We start from the raw sequence: 23,094 nt of genomic DNA, 5'->3' as shown, positions 1-23,094 counted from the left end.
TACCACTTATAGCCTTAAATTTCTGGAAGAGACTTTGACTAGTAGAAACTATAATTGATAAATCATCTTAACCATTGCTTCTGGAAAAGTGGGTCAACTCCCCTGTGACTACTCATCATCCCTATGACTCCCCAGACAAAAACAATCTTCATTGTACCATTTCCCTCCATATGTTGCATATTTCCTATTGGAAATCAGATCCTTGAGGGTAGGGACTGTCTAGCTTTTGTATTTGTATTCTCCATCACAGCACCTTTCTGGGCAAATAATAAGCACTTAATAAATGTTTATTCATTTATTCAAGGATGATTAAATTCTGAGGCAAAATAGAAATTACTACCTTACATTTACACAGTACTATAAAGTTTGCTTTCCTCATAATAATTCTGTAAGCTATATAGTGCAAGGATCAACTGTTATCCAAATTTTATAGGGTCACTTCTCCCATTTTGAAATAAGGCTGAAACTAAAACCCAGGTCTTCTTTCATTCCAAGATCATTTGAATTTCTACAACACAAACCTTTCCTTAGCCTTCCCTCTGTGATAATGAGTATTACTTATTTAGAAGAGTCAACACATCATGGAGGAAGAGAGGATTGGGTGGGGGCTTCAAGAGATTCTACAAGATTTCTGGCAAACAGCCCAAGAGATTAAAGAGGCAGAAATGTAAACAAAAGCTTCTCTCCATTCTCTTATGCCTGTGACTCCCTGATCTATTACAACAAAATGGGGTAGGATGAGTGTTCACCATCAAATACAAAAGTGAAAATGAAGGAAAGGAAGAACAGAAAACAATCTGAAGTGGAAATTATTTAGTAGAGAGGAGGCAGAAGAAAGAGGAGAAGGAAGAAAAAAGGAAGAATAACATATTCTGGTGGACTTTCTTTTGGGTCTTTCCCATGAAAATGGGAAAGATGTCCTGTGCCGCCTTACAGAGGAGATACAGGCAAAAAGGAGAATTACTCCAAATTAAGGACTTTTGTGAGAATCCACTCCACAATAATACTACTTCTACTAGAGGAGAGTATCACATAAACTGAAGACATAATTACTAGGAGAGGAATATAGATTGAAAGAAAACTCGCATTTGGGTGGGACAAATTGGGGCAAGCTTCCTGGAGGAAACCCAAGGGTCAGGGGAAAAGGAAATAGAATGGCCTGCAAATGTGCAGGAAAGCCTCTCTCCATCATCCTCGCCCACCTCTCAGTAAGCACTCATCCAGGGAAAATTTCTTGGCCTGATCCTACTAATGTTGCATTTGAAATAGCTTCCTTTGTGAGGCTTTTTTTTTTTACTGGATATTAAAAAAAAAAAAGCTCTGTCTATGCCAAAGCCACACCTACGCCCTCAGATAAGATGGGAGTCAGCAGTCAGGAAGTAGAGATGGGCTTCTTTCCCAAAACCCTGAGGGAAAAAAAAGAGGCCCATAGGTAATCATTTTTATTTCTATGAATGAATGAATGAGGAAAGAGAGTAAAACCAATTATGATAAAACGAGGAAGGAACAAAATGCCTCTCACTAGATATGCATTTCTATCTCATCTTTAAAAATCATAGTCAAGTTAATTCAACAAATGCTTCTTAAGGGCATATACTATGAAGACAGAAACCATATCTTTAAATGCCTGGGATACTGTAGATGGGAGAGGCAGCATGAAAAATTAAGAAGAGATAACACACTTGAGTTCAAATCTAATCTCTGATTTTTTTTAACCTATGTGATCTTGGGCAAATCAAGACCTCTCTGGGTCTTCAATTCTTCATCCCTTCCATTTCTAAATATTGTATCTTGTAATAAGAAATGTGGTTAATAAATAAAACATTATACTTTAAATGATTCCCATTTGTATATATAAAAAAAAAAAAACCAATGTGGGTTCCTGCAATATAAAGTTTAGTTCATCATACAAGTTATTGCTTCAATGCTACTTAATCTGAGCTAAATTCCCAGTTAACCAGTTAACTAAGGAGAATTTAATGCAATAGAACCAAAATTACTTAGCTTGAACATTGAGAAAGGAAATTCAAATTTTTCATACAGATTCTGCCTCTATCAAATTGTGTGATCTTGGGCAAATCATTTGAACTCTGTATTAGTTTTTTCTCCATAAAATGAGGAATATTGGTTTCTATGGATCAAACTCAAAGCTAGTGTTAAATATTTATTTTGTGATACTTAAAGATGCTAATCACAGAAGCTAAGATGCTACAAAGCTACAAAGAAAAAAAACAACAAAAATCATTTATTATCTTCAAGCAGCATACATTCTAATTGGGGAAGACAAAATGAACTTAAATTGACCCAAAGAAGATAAAGACAAGGTAGATGGAAAGAAGCCTCAGAGAGGAAATAACTAGAAGTTAAGGGGACTAGGAAATGCCTGCTAAACGAAGTGGTGTTTGAGGTGAGCCTTAAAGAGCTGAGGAATTCTAAGAGGCAGTGGTAGCATCTCTGCATGGAAGACAACCTCAGAGAAAAGGTGGAAGTGCATAGAAGGGGGTAATGTGTAGCAAAGCCTAGAAATATAAGAAAGGACTAATGAATTCTTAAAATATAGAAGAGTCTCTATTTGAGGCTAAAGGTAATAGGGAGCCACTGAAGTTTATTGAATAAGGGAATGACATGGTCAGAATCTAAACTCAACCTAATCCAACTAGTATTCTTTTTCAGACCCTACTATTTGCAAAGCACAGAAGATATATAAAGACAAAACAAAACAAATTTACATTTTATTGGATCCTCCTTGAAGTCCCTTTCAATTTTTTGATGCTGTGACTTTTTCCACCCTATGTACAGATCTTTCCTTTTAGCCAAAGAATAATTATGTACTGAGAGACTCAAGTTACTTGGTTTTTCATCTCTTTTGAGAGGATAAAAATTCCTCGTTTGATACTTGACTCTATCTGTGCTTCAGAATCAGTTTGTCCAGTTCATCTTGGAGTTGGGAAATGTTTTCATCTGCTTAGGCAGAGATGGAGTGTAATCTCCCGATAGAATCAACACCAGCACTACCACCACCTCCTCCTCCTCCTCCTCCTTCATGAGGGCAGAAATTTGGTCCCTATCCAAGCTCCCCTTGCCCTAGCTGAGTCAATGAACTCACAAACTGAGGGGCATGGATGCAATCTCTGCTGCTGGCTGGTTGTTTCAACATGTTCACAGGTCTCCTCCTGCCTCCCTGGCTCCGAGGGGTTTTGAGCACCCAGTGCCTCCAGTTACTTGGTGGGGGAGTCTCCATCTTTAGGCATTTGGTTTGCATTTATATTTCATGCATCCTTTCTTGGATAAAAGGGACAAGAGAGGTTTCTTAGATTCAGTTTCATAGTGGAAACTGTTTACTTTGGAGGCCACCTACACCAATACTAATTGAGAACAGATCTTAGAGAAACTGCTGGAGAACTGTACCCAGATGAACTTTACAGGAGGCTAATCCCCAATGAACCTTTCACAATTATATTGTATGTGTGTGAATCTGCATATACACATACTTATATATGTATATATTAATGATGACCATATTCAGCAATGTTCAGAAAAATTTTAGAACATAGATCTATATTTTAAACTCCATTGAATGGTTACTGACTCTGAAATAGGAGTTATTTATTGGTAAGCATTTCAAGACTCACTGTAATACTCCTATCTGAGAGTGATATTCTTGGGAATCTTGAAATATGGGGGCTTTTGAGGGCTTCTCTTAGAGAGATTACAGTAAAAAATAACAATCAGCTCTCTGATGATCATATGTTGGGAGGAGCAGATTTGGCAAAGGACAGCTCAGACTTTCGTCACAGGGGCAGACCAAAATGTTAACACATAGGGTGAACAGACAAGCATCCTGCAAACTCCATTAGGACTGAAATGAAAATGACATTCTTCCTGTCCCATTCCACACCCTAACGATTTGTCCAGTCCCTCTCCGAACCTGGCAGCAGCCACCACTGATTCTCAGCTATAGACATGCTCAGCAGATCGCAGGGAAGACGGAGCCTATCCAGTCTCTCTCAGTGAGTGCTTTTTTGTCTTCATTTTTTGACCCTATTGCTTTTCTGCACTGAATTTTGAGTCATGGGTTAGGGGAAAGGGAAGGCTGTTAAAGTAGGAGAAACATGGAGAGATAAGAAGGCAATAAGTTACAGTAAGTTCTAAGACTGCACAAAACTTGGGTTTAAATGCCATATGTATTCAAACATCTCTTATTTTCCTTGTTTCCATATTATGTTTTATAATACATAATCATAGGTGGGCTCATTTTCATATTTAGGGAATGCTCTTGAGAGATGCTATGTATTATAGATCAGCATTCTAAGATTAAAAAAAAAGGCCTGTGGTTAATTTAAACCCAGCCCCTCTGTTCAGAGTGATTGCTTTTCCGAACAGAGATTTCATCTAAGTCGTTTATTGCTCAATCCTCGGAGTAAATAGAAAAAAGCCTTCATTATACAAGCTATCTGAACAGGACAGAAAGAGTCAAGAGCATATGCTATTGATCAGAAAACAGGATCAAGGTTAGAGAATTATGGAGACATAGAGTATTTGAGCTAGAAAGTACCATAGAAGGTAGATAGTCAAACAACTTTGTTAGAGCTAAGAGAAAACAGAGCCTAGGCAACTCAATGACTTGTTAAAAGACACAAGAATAGTAGAAAAGTCAGAACTAGAACCCAAGATTTCTGACTCCCTCTCCAAAATTTTGCTGCACTACATGGACAAGCCAATAAGCTCATTTGAAATGTAATTCTAGAGAGATAGGAAGATCAAGCATTAGAATTCAAAGGATCATAGATTAAGAGCTAGAAACTCTTACAGTTCATCTCATCTAATCCCTTCATTTTAGAGAATATTGAATCTAAAAGACTTGCATAAGGTCACCCAGATAATTGATAAGAATACTTGGTTCAAACCTCAGTCAAAGGATCATAGTTCTAGAGTTGAAAGCTCCCTCAGAGGCCATTTAGTCTAACCTCCCATTTTGCAGATGTGAAAACTGAGTTGAAATTTGGAATACCCTGTATTCAGGATTAAGGCTAAATAGTCATTGCTTTAGCAAGCAAAGATCAGCATTCTTAAGTGAAAAAAAACATGTTTCTAAATGATTGAAGAAAAAAAAATTTAAGCTTTTATTTATGCTACAATATTCATAGAACAAAAGAAATTTTGAAGGATATTACATATCTTAAATACTTTGGTTCCAAGAATCCTTAATAATTATCTAATTCTATTTTTCTATTGGGTGATAAAAACCCTTCCATTAAAAAAAATATCTATCCATGAATCTCAGAGTTCTAAGGAACATCTAGTCTACCCCATAACTGAGAGGGAATCACCTCTACAATAGAACTGGCAAGCAGTCATCCAGTCTCTGAAGATTCCCAGTGAGGAGGCATATTTTACTAAGGTAGCCATTATACTTGTAGGCAACTCTCGTTTTTAGGACATCTTTCCGTTTATCAGGCCTAATTTTGCCTGTGTCCATTTCTGTCCTTTACTCCTGAAAGCACAAATAGGAGCAAGGACAGAAATGGACACAAGCAAAATTAAATTCCCTTCTAAGGGCTTTCAAATTTTTCAAGATAATCATGCTGTTCCTGAATAGATCTTCTCTTCTCCAGGCTAAACAGCCCTAGTTCCTTCCCCTGGTGTCCATTTGGCATCATTCCAATGCTCCTGCTTCTCTCTCCCCTAGACATACTTCGACTAATCAAGTTCCTTCTTGAAATATGGTGATCGAAACTGAAAACAGTACTGTTCTGACCAAGGCAAAACACAGTAAAAACTACAACTTCCCTAGTCCTGCTTAATGTAGTCTAACCATAGCTTTTTTTTTTTGGCTGCCTTATCATATCACTGGCCCTAATTAAAGGAGTAACTTTAATATGGTTCTTTAGATTGGAAAAGATCTGCTGAGATCTGAAGTAATAAGTACAATAAAACCATACTTATCTGACATTAACAGGGGAAGAAGAATGTCTCATCAGTCAAGTTTTCAGATAACAAACCTACTTCAAACACTTTTTAATTATAACCATTTTTATAGAAAACTTTTTAAAATGTATCACATACTCTTGTGACCTATTTTAAAGGGCATTGTCAATGTGACTTAAACTTTCTCTAATAACAGTGTAAACATTGAAAAAGAGGAGTGGAATTAGTAATATCAAATGATATCCTCAAGAGTTGAGTTTTATAGGAATTTTTGTTCCTTCATTAACTGATTTCCAATTTTCATGTCTTTGTCTGATTTTTTATATTTTTTTCTATTTCTCTCTTCACCATGGGGCTTTCTGGCAGTTGCCATTTTTTGCTGGAGTCAATATATTCTAGTAGCTTCCCACCTCCTAATGCTCTGCTATGAAGGGAGAGAAAACAGTGAATGGATAATCAAGTTTGTACAAATTTTATAATAATATCCAAGTAGTACATTGCATTTATCTAACATTTTAAGGTTGTAAAGCACTTTACAACCATCGTTTCATTTTATCTTCAATAACTTGGAGAGATAGATGCTTTTAGCTTTTTCATCTTATTAATGAAGAAACTGAGACAGAGAGATAGAGAGGGTCACACAGTGAGGCAATCTTTGAATTTAGGTCTTCCAGACTCCAAGGACAGTCTTCTATCCACTATGTCTTTTAGCTGTTTTTAATACATTAAATGAAATTAATTAGAGTCTAATGAGAGAGAGGGGCCTGAAGGTCTCCCATAAAAATCTGTCATTTTTAGAAAATCTTTCCTTTTATCAAGTCTAATTTTGCCTGTTTCCTTTTCTGTCCTTTACTCCTATTTCTGGAGCCAAACAGAATAACTCTTCTACAGGTTTTCAAATTCAAGTGTGTGGCCTTTGGTATCATTATTTTAGGCATCTACTGCCTAGTTAATATCTAAAATTACTTTGTTTTTTTAGATTTTTTCAAGGCAATGGGGTTAAGTGGCTTGCCCAAGGCCACACAGCTAGGTAATTATTAAGTGTCTGAGGTCAGATTTGAACCCAGGTACTCCTGACTCCAAGGCCAGTGCTCTATTCACTGTGCCACCTAGCCACCCCTAAAATTACTTTCAAGTTCATAGCTATGTACTTGATTTTTTTTTGGCTAGGCAATGGGGTTAAGTAGCTTGCCCATGGCCACACAGCTAGGTAATTATTAAGTGTCTGAGGTAGGAGTTGAACTCAGGTCCTCCTGACTTAAACGGTTGTGCTCTGTCCACTACAACTACTTTTACACCCAATTACTTTACTTTATTTTTTTTTTACTTTTTTTTTTTGGGGGGGGGTTGCAAGGCAAACAGGGTTAAGTGGCTTGCCCAAGGCCACACAACTAGGTAATTATTAAGTGTCTGAGACCAGATTTGAACCCAGGTACTCCTGACTCCAGGGCCAGTGCTTTATCCACTGCACCACCTAGCCGCCCCAACCCAATTACTTTAAAAAAAAAGATCATCATGATTGTTATTAGCATGCTTTTATGGATACTTTAACATTTAAGTGTTTACAACCAAATTTGTAATTTCTTATGAATTCACTCAGCTAATAATAGTCTTTTTCCCTGGGCTATTTCTATACAACTTCAAAGTTCTGTGGAAATTTATATGGGAGCAGAGCAGGTAAGGGGCCTACTCAAGGTCACACTGTTACTTCCAGCACTGAGAATATAGCCATCTAAAGTAAATTCATCATTTTACAGGAAGACATTCAGACTCTTTTTAATTATTTACCAACATTGAATGCCCATTTTCCTAAGTCTTTATGAAAAGAAAAAAAAAACTTTCCTTGATCCTACTATCCTGTTCTTTTAAGCTATCTTCCTATTCCTTTCTTCCTTTTCACAGGGAAATTCTGGGGAGGAATAGGGAGGAGGGAGCTATCTATATTCCCTTACCTCAATTTTTCAACTACTCGCATCTCAACCCTTTTGAAACTGGCTTCTATCCACACCATGTGACTAAAACTGTTTTCTCTATGCTCATCAATGATCTCTTAAACATAGCAATCTTTTCTCATTATTCATATTTCTTGCCTTTTCTGCATCATTTAACCCTTGACCACTACCTCCTGGATACTTTCTCTTCTCTGGATGATACTGTTACAACATGGTTCTCTTCCTACCTCTTTGACCTATTCTTAGTTTACTTTGTAGGACTCTGCCACTCCAACCTCAATGTGCTCAACTTGGGGCATATTGCACAGTTCTGGTCTGCTCTTCTTTTCCCTTCCCCCTCTGGAGTTTCTCAGTGATCTCATCAGTTGTCTTGGATTTAATTGTCATTTTCATGCAGATGACTCCCAAATGAACATATCCAGCTCTCATTTCTCTCCTGAGTTCCAATTCTCTATCTTCAACTGTCTGCTAGACATCTCCCCTTGAATGTCCCACAGACATTTTGAACTATAATAGAACTAAACTAGAACTCATTACCTTTCTCTCCTTCCCATCTCCCATCAACTCCTCCTCCCAACTTCTCTTTTCTGTTGAGGTCATCACCATTCATTCAGTCACCAGGTTCATCATCTAGGAATCTCTGGCATCTCTTCACTCTCTCTCTCTCCATATCAGTTGCCAAGTTTTGTTAAGTCTACTTATACAATATCTGCCACCCCCATTCTCCTCTCCCCTCCATTTCAGGTCCTCATTTCCTCCTACCTGCACCATTACAATAAGCTACTAAGTGGTATCCTTGAATCTATCTTCTCTAATTCATCCTCCACATAGCTACCCAATTGATATTACTAAACTCTGACTCCATTATTATTTATTTTATTTATTTTGAGTTTTACAATTTTTCCCCAATCTTACTTCCCCACCCCCCACAGAAGGCAATTTGCCAGTCTTTACATTGTTTCTATGGTATACACTGATCCAAATTGAATGTGATGAGAGAGAAATCACATCCTTAAGGAAGAAGCATAAAGTATAAGAGACAGCAAGATCAGACAATAATCTATCAGTTTTTTTTCCTAAATAAAAGGTAGTAGTCCTTGGTCTTTGTTCAAACTCCACAGTTCTCTCTCTGGATACAGATGGTATTCTCCATCACAGACAGCCCCAAATTGTCCCTGATTGTTGTACTGATGGAATGAGCAAGTCCATCAAGGTTCATCATCACTCCCATGTTGCTGTTAGTGTTTACAACGTTTTTCTGGTTCTGCTCATCTCACTCAGCATTAGTTCATGCAAATCCTTCTAGGCTTCCCTGAATTCTCATCCCTCCTGGTTGTTTGTTTTTTTTTTTTTTGTTTTTTTTTTTAGTTTTTGCAAGGCAATGGGGTTAAGTGGCTTGCCCAAGGCCACAAAGCTAGGTAATTATTAAGTATCTGAGGTCAGATTTGAACTCAGGTACTCCTGGCTCCAAGTCCAGTGCTCTATCCACTGCACTACCTAGCTGCCCCCCCCTTTTTTTTACCTTCTGGTTTCTAATAAAACAATAGTGTTCCATGACATACACATACCACAGTTTGCTAACCCATTTCCCAATTGAAGGACATTTACTTGATTTCCAGTTCTTTGCCACCACAAACAGGGCTGCTATGAATATTTTTGTACAAGTAATGTTTTTACCTTTTTTCATCATCTCTTCAGGGTATAGATCCAGTAGTGGTATTGCTGGATCAAAGGGTATGCACATTTTTGTTGCCCTTTGGGTGAAGTACCAAATTGCTCTCTAGAAAGGTTGGATGAGTTCACAGCTCCATCAACAATGTAATAGTGTCCCAGATTTCCCACAACCCTTCCAACGATGATCATTGTCCTTTCTTGACCCTTTCATTATTGAAGAAGTTTTAATAACTTCCTGTTTCCTCGTGGATAAAAAATCAACTCTTCTGTCTGACATTTTAAGCCCTTCACAATCTGGTTCCAGATTATCTTTCCAAATTGATTACTCATTATTCCATTCCATATGTAGTCTACATTCCAGTCAGTCTGGCCTGTAAGCTATTCTTAGTTCACAAAGTCCATCTCCTGCCTCCATGTTTTTGCCCAGGCTGTCCCTGAAACTTGAAATGTTCTTCCTCCCCTCTTCTCCTTCTGAACCCTTAATGCCTTTCAAGATTCCAAACACCATTCCCTTCAAGAGACTTTCCTTAATTCCCTCCTAAGGCCTTTGGAGCTTCACACCTACACATTGTGTTTATTTTTTATATATTTTTATATTGTGTATGTATGGATCTGTATCCCCCTCAGTAAATTATAAGGTCCCTCAGGGCAGGCACCATCGGCCTTTTGTACTTTAATCTTATGATTCTTGACACATAGTAGGTTTGCTGTTTTTCAGTTATTTTTTAATCATGCTAGATTTTTCATGACCATTATATTATATTCTTGTCAGATATACCAGAAGTGTTTAGCAATTTCCTTCTCCAGCTCATTTTATAGGTGAAGAAACTGAGACCAACAGGGTAAAGTGTTGAATTCAGGAAGAGGAGTCTACCTGATTCCAGGTCCAACACACTATCCACTGTACTTAAGAGAAAAGCAGATCATTATTGTATTGTTTATTTTTAATAAAATAAACACAAGATATGGTAACTTTAGTTTTCCCATATCATTTTATCACAACCCTTATATTAGATTTGGAATTTAAATAGGATGTTCTTTTCTAGTACTCACTGACTCTACTTTAGAATTTAAACCTTCCAGGGCTTATGGTTGCTTTATTCTCCAAGTATAAGGCTAACATGATATTAAATTGACTACCACCTACTTCCTTTAACCTTTGTTATCTTTTCTTTTTCAAGTAAAAGAGAATTACAGGAAAGATCATAGTTTGCCTATTCTCATATCCAATTCTCCAGTCTTTTTTTCTTTTTTTTTTAATCTATGGAGCAGAAAAGAAGAGGAAAACCCTAAAAAGTATTTTTGTGCTAATAATACAAAGCCCCTAGATCTAGGTTCTCTGATTATAAGGAAGCAATATTTTTTTTGGTTACTTTTACTCTTGGAGCAAAATATTCCCCCGTTCTAGGCACTCTAGGTGAGAGTAACTAACTTTATATAACTTGAAATCTATATAATTTGGCTAGGCTTGAAATTTGACTTTCTTGGACCTTTGGTTGGAAAACTGAACTTAGGTAAACCCCTGCAGGCCAATCTCAGAAAGGCACTACCACGCAGAGGATACAGTGACCCTCCACAGTGAGAAACATGCTCTTCCCATTTCCCGTGGGATAAAGAGGAATGCTTTCACTCCCCAGACTTTCTCTAGGTTGCAGAGCATTAGGTCTTAGGTCTTTCCTACATATGGTTACCAGACATCAGAAAAATACAAGGAGAACAGCAAGGAGAGAAAATGGAGGACACGACTAATTAAACATTAGACTTCATCAGCAATGATATACAACATCACATATTAAAGTATATGTTTACCCATTACACATGATGTCAGATGGTGTTGAAGGGCTAACTGTAAGATTAATTAGACACATCCTCTCCTGCCACTAAAGGAATGAAAAAAAAAATCAAAAGATTGTCCCAGAAAAAGAAAGAAGTCATCCAAAAATGCCACTTGGAAGCAAATTAGAATCATTTGATCTTGAAACTGAGTACTATAAAATTTCAAATCATTTTACATGAATTTTCATTCCTCATTAACAAATCAACAAACATCAAGTATATTTTAAATTCTGGCCAGCTGAAAAATGTGAAGCAGGAAATGAGGATATGTCTTTCTTTGACCAGTTGCCTGGTAACCCAAAACATTATTATATCTTAGAAACTTGAAGATGAATGTTTTAACTAATAACTATGGATAGGACCTCAAGGCTCTGATTTGGGTGGTTTTTTTTTTGGTCTGATTTTGAGGCAGTTAGATGGTGCTTTGGATAGAACACTGGACCTGGAGTCAGGAAGAACTGAATTCAATGGCATTTACTGTGTTATACTTGACAAGTAATTTAATTTGTCTGCCTCAATTTCCTCATCTGTAAAATAGAAATAATAATAGTATCTACCTCACAAAGTTGTTCAGAGGATAAAATGAGATATTTTTTAAATTCTTTGTCAACCTTAAGGCGACATATAAATGCTAGTTTTTTATTATTATTACCATTATTGCTATTAGAATTACTATTTTAACTCAGACTGCTTGTAAACCCATCCAAGGATACAAAAATCAAAGTGGGCTGGAGGAGCCTATTTCTTCCTTATGACTAGGAAACATGCCTCATGGAAAGTTCTGATCTCTCTAATTATAAGTAGCTAAATCTATCCATAAAGGTTGATGGGGGTTAAATACTTTATAGGACAAATGGACCATGGAGACAATAGTCTGCCTTGGAGTTTGGCATCTCCTGATCTTATCTAGTCTTGTTATTATCAATGAGAAGATGCTTGAGATTCTTTGGTTAAACAGAACATTTTATTCAGTTCTCCCTTCCTTTCTTCCAAATTCCACAGGATGTTTAGAGTAGAGAACCTTTCTTTGGTTCTCATTATTTATACTCAGCTTGAATATAGTCAATAACTCACACACTGAAAACTATATTTTTTCATGTTCCTCCAAGATTAAAAAAAAAAGGAAAAAGTGACCGAGAGAAATCCTTGGTGACCGTTAGTCAATAAGCATTTATTTTGCCAGACCCTGTGCTATGTATGGGGGGGGGAGGTAAGAAAAGACAAAAAAAAAAATAAAGCTCCTGACCTGAGAGAGAGCTCATATTTTAATGGTAGACATAGCATATAAATAAGTATACGAACTATATATATATATATGTATATATATATACATACATATATATATATATATATATATATATATATATATATATATATATATATATATATTAATGGAAAGTACTTTCAGAGGGAGGAGCAACTAGGTGGCAAGTGAATAGAACTTGGAATCCATACCTTCCTGAGGTCAAATCTGACCTCAGATACTAGCTGTGTGAACTTGGGCAAGTCACTTAACCCTGTTTACCTCAGTTTCCTCATCTATAAAATGAGCTGGAGAAGCAAATGTGTGTCTGCCAAGAAAACTCCAAACAGGGTGATGAAGAGTTAGACATGATAGTAAATGACTGAAGAGCAAAATTTCAGAGGGAAGGCACTAGTAGTGGGGGTTGGGAGACTTTGAAAGGTCACATATAGAAGGTGGAATTTAGGCTGAATCTTGAAGGGAGTCAAAGAAGTCAAGAGATAGAGGTGAGAAAGGAGAGCAAAGTAGACATGAGAACAGTTAGTTTAAAAAAAAGCACACAACTAGGAAATAGGGTGCTATGTACAAGGAATAGCAAGACCGGTTTTGCAGGATCATATGGGAAAAAAAGAGGAAAGTAAGCTATAAATAAGAAGACTGGAAAGATAGAAAGGATCTAGTTTGAGAAAGGCTTTAAATACCTTGATCCTAAAGGTAATAGGGAGCCACATAAGTTTATTAAATGAGAAGGAGCAGATATACACTTTAGGAAAATTGCTTTGGTAGCTGAGTGATAGAGGTGATTAGAGACTTGAGAGAGAGAGACTTGAGACAAGGAGATGAACCAGAACATTATTGCAAAAGTCCAGCTAAGAGGCAATGAGGGCCTACACCAGAGTGACTATTGACTATTGTTCTGTTCTTCTGAGAAGGCTTCCTTTATAGGTTTATAGTGACCTAATTATCAATTTCTGATAAATCAGTGTCTTGCTGATCACTTATGTTCAAGTGATGGATCACATTTGATTGTAATGATGAGTAAGCCACTCTGAGGTATGAGTCAAATGTATTGATCCTTCAAAACTTGGTGAGAACATTTTTAATCACATTACCAGTCTGGTAGCTAAGCAATAATTCAATGACCCTAAATGATTATGCATGCACAGCTATTAAGAGCCTCATTGTCCCCTTAGGGAGAGAGGCTCTCATGGAAAAATACTCTGCTACCTTTCCTATTATTCTTGTTACATGTCCTTTTAAATTAAAATTTAATTAAATTAAAATTTAATTAATTTAATTAAATTAATTTAATTAAATAAAATTAGTTAAAATAACCCAAATGTAAGGTTTTTTTTTTAAATTAATGTTTGGCCCTCATCTGATAACTTCTAAATTATGTCTTTATTTCCAACTTTATGCCTTTATTATCCAAATTATGCCTAAATTAATCCTAATTAATCCTAACTAATCCTAAATTATGCCTTTATTATCCAAATGCTCCATCATTTTACATTACCTATTTCTTTATTCTTTCCTTCTTCCCCATTTTCTTTGCCAGAATTATCTTTTCCATTTCATCCTGTCCATTACTAGTTTTATATTCTATTTCACTTTCAATTGGCAATGGCTATCATGTTTATATTGCTAACCTCATTAAAGTGGGGAATTTGCAACCTGGAAGCCCCATCAGGAACAGGATAGAACAGGCCCTACTTTCAATTTACCTGACAAACCTCCCATATATCTCCAGAGCAGAAGCTCTTAACTATTTTGTGTTTGTGTCATAGATCCCTTTATGAACTCCTTCTTAGAGTTATATTTTTTACATAAGTAAAGAAAATTCTAAATTTTTGTTGAGTTAGTGAAAATAAAGATGCAATTTTTCCCTATTCAAATCATAGATCCCCTAAAATCTCCTCTAGAAGTTTATCTAATAGCTTCCCAGTCCTAGGTAGAAAAAGTGATCCCTAGGGATCAAGTCTAGAACAGCCATGATCCAAGAGGTCTTTGAGGAAACAACAGTTTGAATCTTCTTAAAGCTTTGTCTGGATTGAACTCTCTGGTTTAAATTAGAATGGGCTTGAATTTATGAGATAGTTTTGAAAGCACCTCAGTCTTGGAGTTTTTTGGAACAGAGAATAGTGTGCTGGCCACAGACCAGAAGGAATTGCAGAAAGGACTTTTATCACCTTAAGTTACAGAGACAAAGGGTCATTTGGGAAATAGTAGTTATGGAAAAAGAAAAAAGCTAAAACATTGATTTAAAAAATAATAATAAAAGATCCAGTCTGGCTGATGGATAAGGGTTGAAAGGAGAAGAATATGGCTCTAAGTCAAGGGCACAGGATGGAGATAAAGGGAAGTTGGTAAAAAAAAAAGTCATAGCCAGGGATGTGGTTCTCTTAATCTATCCAGAAGTCCAAAGACAACTGGTTCTTTTCTCCCTGATCCATGGCAGGGAGAGACTCTGCAAGGGTGTTCAGGATTGAAGATCAGCTGAATTCAGTCCCATCTAAACCAGTAACCCAAACCAAATGGATGTTGGCCTCCCTACAATCAATTCCCTCTCCACTCTCAATTGAAGCCTTTTCTGAACTGAATTTCCAAGGAAAGCTTCAAAAACACCCTTCCTGAAAATGCATTTTTTTAAAAAAGTATATTAGTGCTTTGGTTTATTTTTTTCTTTTCTTTACAAAAACCATAATTGTGGCCTATACCAAATAGATTGTCCTACATTCGATGAGGCTTTAATTTTTCCAGTCCCCTCCCTTCTGTGTCGATTAGCCACTTCTCCTTTAGCTTGATGAGCAGCACATGTGGTCAAAGCCACTCTTGGGGCCATCGTGCATGGCCGGTCTTTCTCTCCACTGCCAGTGTCCTAATAAGGGAATAAATGAGCCCTTATTGGTGAGGTAAGAAGAGTTAGGCAGTGGATAATATTTTTGCTGATTGAGAAGGATAAGGTGTGGTTTGGCAGGTATTTCATTGGTTTGGCTGACTCCCGCATAGTTTTTCTCTTTTACAGTTCAAATCCCATAGAACAGACTGTCAGGCAGACTGGTTTTTTGGTGTTTTTTTTTTTTTGCAGATGTTTAACTAAGCCATAAAAATTTCATCATGACACGGATTGTACATACTAAGGAAAGATGAAGATTCTTTGTGGCATGATATTTCTACCATGCATACTCCAAAAAGGAAGGTTAAGATTGAGAGGTTCCATAAAAATTGTTTTGTCTTATTTTTTTTTTCTCCAAGGAACAATGGCTATCCCTCAAGTGACTGCCTCCAAGTGATCAGTGCTTTAAATGGCAAAGACAAAGCAGTGCAGTTGACTTAAGTCTTGAACATCCAAGAGAAATAGAGCTAGACTATATATATATCTCAGTATGCTCACATGTTTTTATTTTTATTTTTTGGAAAGAATAAGAACATAGGATAATTGATTGATTTAGAACTAGAAGAAACTTTAGAAGTCATTAAAAATCCAACCTCCTCATTTGTAAAATGAAGAAACTGAGGTTCAGAGAAATGAAGTCATTTTTTAATTACACAACTTGGGAGTCATGAGATTTGATTCCAATTCATTCAAACTGAGTTTAGAATGCTAGATTTTTTTTGTTTAGAGATGAACATGTTTTAGTAGCTCCTCCTTCCTACTGGTTAAACATTAATTACCTTGTCACTTAGCTGCTAATAAGTGTTTATTCTGTTTATTTTTGAATTTTTTTTTCTCCCTTGGTGGACCTATTTCTCTACTACTATATATGCTGAATACTCTGTTGTTCAGTCATTTTTCAGGGGTGTCTAATTCTTTGTGACCCCAATTGGGTTTTTCTCGGCAGAGATACTGGAGTAGTTTGCCATTTTTTCTTCTAGTTTATTTTATACATGAGGAAACTGAGGCAAACAGGGTTGAGTGACTTGCCCAGGATCATATAGTTGAGGCCAGATTTGAATTTAGGAATATAAGACTACCTAACTCCAGGTCCAGAATTCTATCTCCTGGACCACCTAACTGCCCCTGGTATATTCTAAAATGCCCCTGGGTTCTGTAACTTCTTTCTCTCCTCTGTTTCAAGTTAAGCATCCCATCTGACTGCTCTTCTTTCTGAATTCTCTGCTGACTCCAACTTCTTCCTCTGGATGAGTGATCCTGCCATTTTGCTACCTCACTTCACCAACAGAGCAGACCTTTAATCATTCTTGTATTTCAAAGTCTAGAAAGAGGACAGGATAAAATTAAATAGGTTTCTTAACAGATTCACAGGTTTATTAAGGTTGATCTGTTCTTAGTGGCAGAATGGTGCTTTTGAGTGAAATCAACTGTTAAACATGTTTAAATTTTTAGTATCTAATGAATAAAATCAGAGATCTAGAGTTGGGAAGAACCATCAAATTCAACCCCCTATTGCAGATGAGTAAACAGAAACTTGGGAAGAGCAAATGACTTTTATATAGGCAATAAGTATTAGTTTTTAACTCAGGTTTCTGAGAGTCCAAGTCCAATTCTCTAAGTTTGTCAAAGCAGTTGGGGATGGGAGGAAGAAGGGAAGCAAAATCATGCTATAGTTGAAAGTATTGATATACTATGACTTTTCTGTTTTATTGAAAATATACCCTGATAACTTTTGATTTAATCCAATCCAATCTCTTTTTTTTTTGTATTTTAAGTCAATCATATATCAAAAAAGTGTTGTATGTCATGAGCTTAGAATGTATGTGAAAAGAAAGAAATAACCATTTCAGTTCATAATCCTGTTTTCTCCATCTTGGTTGCCCTGGTCATTATTTCAAAGGACTCACAGATCTGACTCACTTCCAGAGCTATTGAATAAATTCAGGTCTAATTATTAAGCCAGGAGCTGTGCAAGATGCTGGGAATACAAAGAAAAGATAAAACAGGCCCTGCCCTCAAAGGGTTTGTATTCTAATGGGAAGACAACATGAATATTAATATGTATATCTGAAATACATACATTAAAGAAAGAATAGGCATATACAAGATACACCTTAAATAATAATAACTTAGAATTTATCTAGTGCTTTAAGGTTATTACCCCCCCTTTTCAGATGAGAAAACTGAGCCTGAAGGAGTTAAATGACTTAAAGTCCCCAGGGTCACACAGCTAGGAAGTATCTGAAACTGAATTTGAACTCAGATCTTCCTGACTCCAACTCCCTATCTTAGCTACCTGTATATGTAATTACACATGTGTGTATGTGTGTGTATATATATAAGTATAATGTGTTTATATGGATACACACATGTAATATAAAAAGGAAGTCACCACCAGTGAGGGATATTTTTTGAGAAGTTTCTTGTAGGTGGTAGAATTTGAGCTGAGCATTGATGGGGGCAGGGGAGGTCAGTGAAAATTATGAGAGATGAGAGATAGACAATTGAGTGAGAGCATCAACAAGAAGCCCAAGGTTATTAGAAACACAGTGTACATGAGGGAAGTAAGCTTTAAGAAACCTAGATTATAAAGGACTTTGAATGCCAAACAGAGGATTTTATATTGGATCTTGTAGGTAATAGGGCCCACTGGATTTTATTGAATAGGGGATTACATGGTCAGACCTCTACTTTAAGAAAATCACTTTGGCAGCTCAGTGGAGGACAGGTTGGAGTGGGGAAAGACTTGAGGGCAGTCCAACGCTGGTCTTATTACCTTAAGGGCCACAACTGGTGAATTAAATGACTCAGGAACACTTTACATGAAGGCATTGGGTGGAGAAGATTAGGAAATATAATTCACTGTATTCGGGAGTTTCTGAGGAGAAACATGAGGAAAGAATTCATTCCAAACAGGGACGATTTATAAAAATTGAGGGATGAGAGATGGAATGTCATATATGAGTTACAGTAAAAAGACCAGTTTAGTTCCTGCTAATGCTACTTAATATGTGAGAGGAAGAAATTATAAAATAAAATTGAAGAGGTAGGTTGGAGCCAGGTTGTGAAAGGCTTAAAATGCCCAAAAGAGGTATTCATACTTAATTCTAAAGGTAATAGGGAACTATTGGAGTTTATTGATCAGGGTTGTGGCATAGTCAGAACCATACTTTGGAAATATCATTTTGACAGATGGATTGGAGAGGGAAAGAAACTGGGATGAGAAGACCAATTAAAGTAAATGAAATTATCCAGGCAAAAAAGGTGATGAAAGCCTTAACTAGGATGGTAGTTATATAAGTAGAAAGGATACAGATGTGAGAGATGGTTTGGAGATAGAAATTATAAAATTTTTCAACTGATTGCCCACATGGATTGAAGAAAGGTGAGGAGACATATATGTAAGTAGGTAAAAAGTATATGACCACATGAATAGTTTTAGTATAGCATGTGATTAGTTCATTTGACTCTTTCATCAATATATTGAAACAACTACATTATCAGGGTATATAAGGGTATGATAGAGTACTCTGAGGGAAAGGGGAAGACAGCAAATGTGGGGTAGGGAGAAGAGTGAGGAAGATTCCCTTAAAGAACCAGGAAGAGATACTGCTTATCTACTAGATCCCTAGAGAAAAGTTAGGAAAATAAGCATTCAAATAGAAAGAATTTCTTCAGCCAACATCTGTGGTCAGAAGAACAGTCAAACATTAATTTACATTAGCTGGTTTAACTTGAGAGTATTGACAAAGAAAAAAAGTGATCTCATTACATCTGTTAAGATGACCTGTATAATACATTAAACCAACCAATATCCAGTAGCCCAACTCATAGAGCTATGATTAATGAATTAAATCTAAAGCACAAGAAACAGCATGAAAGTGAGAAAATTCATTTAAAAACCCTTAAGTGCAGTAGCTAAAATTTCAGGAATTAATATTGTTAATGATTACAAAAAAATCAATGGTGAAAAAGTTTGTTGCTACTAATCAATTACCATCAAAATGACCTCTCAAAGAGAGGTAGAGAAAGGAGTGAAATATTGTCATCATTTCTCTGGAAAGGACCTTAGAGATCATTTAGCTCAATTCTTTCAATTTATGAATGATATTCCATCACATAGATAATGAGTATAAAACTGAGATTTAAATCAATGTCTTCTTAATTACAAATTCAACACTCTTTTCATAGTTCAGGGCTGCTTCCAGTTGGATCATCCTCAATTTTTTCTCCTCCAATCTCATGGTCTGTCTTCCCCTTCCCCCACTACTGGACTGATTCTGACCAGTCACATGAGAAGAAGACTATGCACAGGAGGAAAACCAAGCCTGCACTCTCAAGATAAGGCATTTGTCCACAGCTTTCCTCATGGGTTCAGAGAATCTCTTGAAAGGATCCTTAGAGAGCATTCATTAATTTATAAACTCCTTGTGGGAAGGGACTGTCTTTTGCCTCTTTTTATATTCCCCCAAATCTTGCTATGTGACTAGCACATAGTAGGCCCTGAATAAATGTTGATTGGTTGATTGATTATCTGCAGTAATCTCCAAAGCAAAATCCCCAAGAGGTACTCATCAAATTCTGTTTAAATGCTTCACCACCTTACATCCCATTTCTGATCCTATCTCTAATTCCTGTCTATGCTTCCATTAATCAACTTAGAATTTCTCTTGTCCTAGTGAACAGAAACATTGAGCTTTGAGCCAAGAATGAATGAACTTTGCTAAGATTTAGAGTCAGTGGGAGCCAAAGACATGGAGGCAATGAATGTAGACTATTTTTTAAACAGCATTTTACTTTTTTCAATTACATGTAAGACAATTTTTAACATTTATTTTTAAATAAAACTTTGAATTCTAAGTTTTCTCCTTTCCTCCCCTCCCTTCCTGCTCCCTAAGACAGTAAACAATTTGGTATAGGTTATATACGTGCAAGCATGTAAAACATTTCTGTATTTGTTGTGAAAGAAGAAACAGTATACAAAGGCAAAAAAAACCAAAAAACCAAACCCTTAAAGGTAGACCATCCTTCTAGCAGTTTAATGGTAAAACAAAGGTCAGGGAGATCACATTAGCATGATGGGATAGTAGGGGGCCAAAGGAAAGGATTTTTGTTTGTTTGTTTGTTTTTATGTTAGTAGAGTCATGAGATAGACAAGATGTAAAGATGTAAAAGTGATGACAATTGATGGAGCTAAGTCCTAGCAGAGGTAGGACACACACACACACACACACACACACACAAACAAACACACACACAGAACTTTTTCAATACTATCAGACCTAGGATGCTTTTAGAATCTATGCAATTCCAGTTCTGATATGCAAAATAATCTCAAACTAAAATGGTACTTCCAAGAATAAATAAAATAGAAAATGTAGATTAAGGAAGGGAAAGCAGCGGTCACCTCCAATCTGTCTTTTAACACAGAAACAGAAAAGGTTTGTTTAGAGGGAGTGATCATGAGATCTGGTTAACCTAAAATTCTGAAAGACTTGGTTTTCTATGGATAGCTGTTAATCATGAGTCTACCTTGCCCTTAATGGATTTATGCTCTAGAGACAGTTATATAAGCATGAAAAAGTAAGTAGTAATACCAAAGAAAAGTAGCATTTCATAAAGAAACACAAGTAATGTCACATTGTTAATTGTCAAATGAGTGGGTTCAGACAATAAGTGTATCAGAGTACAAAAAGGAGATTATTGTAGGCTAGATGTAAGGAGTTCTTGGGGTCGATGAATTTTAAGAAAAATTTAGATAACCATATTTTAATATGATTGGTGTTCTTTGTAATCCTATGTATTTTATTATAAATATTTAAAAATATTCTGAAAGGGGACTTTGCCACACTGCCAAAGGGGTATATGATACAAAAAAAAAAAGAGGTTAAGAACCTTGTAGTCTAAGAAAACTTCATGAGAAAGGAGGAATTTGATCTCAATCTTAAAACAAAGTTTAGTTGAACAAGTTTTCCTAAGTTACATTTAATTTGATTTATAATGGTGGGAAGAAATTAATTGAGGCTTTAAATTCACAAGATGGTTTTGTTAGGATTCCAGAGGTTTGGGTTGGCTTAATGTTCACTGAGATCTCTTCCAACACTGAAATTCTGAAAAATTCTATAGTGTATAATCTTAGAACAGGATTTCACAAGACATCTCCAAACAACAGGCAATACTAGATTGGAAATCAGGAGCCACTGTGTTCTAAGAGGCAGTACCTTTTAGACTTTGATTTGTCTTAAATCCTTAAATCCTCCAATCTTCCTGTGACATCTCTAGCAGTTACCAACTGGGTTACCTTGGAAGGTTCAATTCCTTAATATCCTTGAACTTCAGTTCTATTGGTAACATATTTATATATATATATATATATATATATATATATATAGTTTTACCATTAAACTGCTAGAAGGATGGTCTACATTTAAGGGTTTGGTTTTTGGTTTTTTTGCCTTTGTATACTGTTTCTTCTTTCACAACATGACTAATACGGAAATATGTTTTACATGCTTGCACATATATAACCTATACTATATATATATATATATATATTATATATATATACACACATTATATATATATACATATATATGTAAAATAATTCCATTTCATTAGTAAAATAATAAATCTGTGGTTACTGAGATCAAATCACTTTGCCAACTTTTAAAGTACTATTTTCTTGTTCCCAAATTATCCTGACTCTGTATAGGGTTTTCTTGGCAGAGATAATAGAGTGGTTTGCCATTTCCTTCTCTAATTCAAACTGAAGCAAACAGTTTAAATGACTTGTCCAAGGTCATATATCTAGTGAGTATATGAGTTTAGATTTGAACTTGGATCTTCCTCATTCCAGGTCCACTGTTCTATCCACTGTACCACCTAGCTGCTTACAGTTTAAAGGATAATAGAAATGCTAATTATTACTAGCCTCAGCCAACTAACAGCTCCACTGTACTGTGGCCTTGGGGAATTCTCTCCCTTTCTCTGTGTTTCATTTCCTTACCTATGAAATGATAATCCCTAAAAGATTTTCATCTTTAAAGACTTTAATTTTTCTAATTCTAAGGCCTCTCCTGATTCCCCTTACCAGGGACATTCCACTAGAATTCAGACACAGAGATTTGACCTATTGGGGTGAAAGGATGGCTTAATCTTGCAGGCAATGGAGGGGTCTTCAGAGTAAGGGAAGGAGGGGGAGGAGAATGACAGGGAAAATATTGCATTCTGAAAAATGAAAAGCTGTGTTGGATTATTCACGAAGGGTCCTCTGCAGGCTTACTGTTCAAAACGATTTGTAGGATTTGCTAAAGTTAAGTCTCCTTTTGTTACTAGGATTTATGAAGCCCTTGATAGTGAGTAGCTGGACCCAGTGTTTTATTTCTTTGATGGGATGTGAACACTGGGAGGGCTGAGGAGGAAAACGAAGCAGCTGGAACATGAAATGAAAATAGAAGCTAGACACAGTGTGCTAACTTGGAGGGCTTCCCGAAAAGCATTACTCTCCTTGGACTTGACCCTACTTCCCTTCCCTTACTGACCAGGTCTACATTAGACTTAATGAG

The 23,094-nt window shown here is 36.3% G+C and overlaps 1 protein-coding gene across 4 annotated transcripts in view; it reads left to right on the top strand.

The window, feature by feature from the left end:
* CALD1 (caldesmon 1) overlaps positions 1-23,094 on the top strand; it is a 118,153-nt gene that overhangs the window by 36,649 nt on the left and 58,410 nt on the right. Inside the window, exon 1 of one of the 4 annotated variants that reach the window (XM_074193643.1) lies at positions 3,742-4,010. The exons of the other annotated variants lie outside the window; for them this stretch is intronic. Coding sequence (XP_074049744.1) covers positions 3,964-4,010 — 47 coding nt within the window. The 5' untranslated portion in view covers positions 3,742-3,963. Of the gene's footprint in view, positions 1-3,741; positions 4,011-23,094 lie in introns of those variants that run through there. 4 annotated transcript variants of the gene reach the window in all.

Source organism: Macrotis lagotis, chromosome 7, assembly GCF_037893015.1.
Source record: "Macrotis lagotis isolate mMagLag1 chromosome 7, bilby.v1.9.chrom.fasta, whole genome shotgun sequence".
Taxonomy (NCBI): Eukaryota; Metazoa; Chordata; class Mammalia; order Peramelemorphia; family Peramelidae; genus Macrotis; species Macrotis lagotis.
Note: the sequence above shows the minus strand (reverse complement) of the source record. Positions and strands in the feature narration are given on the sequence as shown.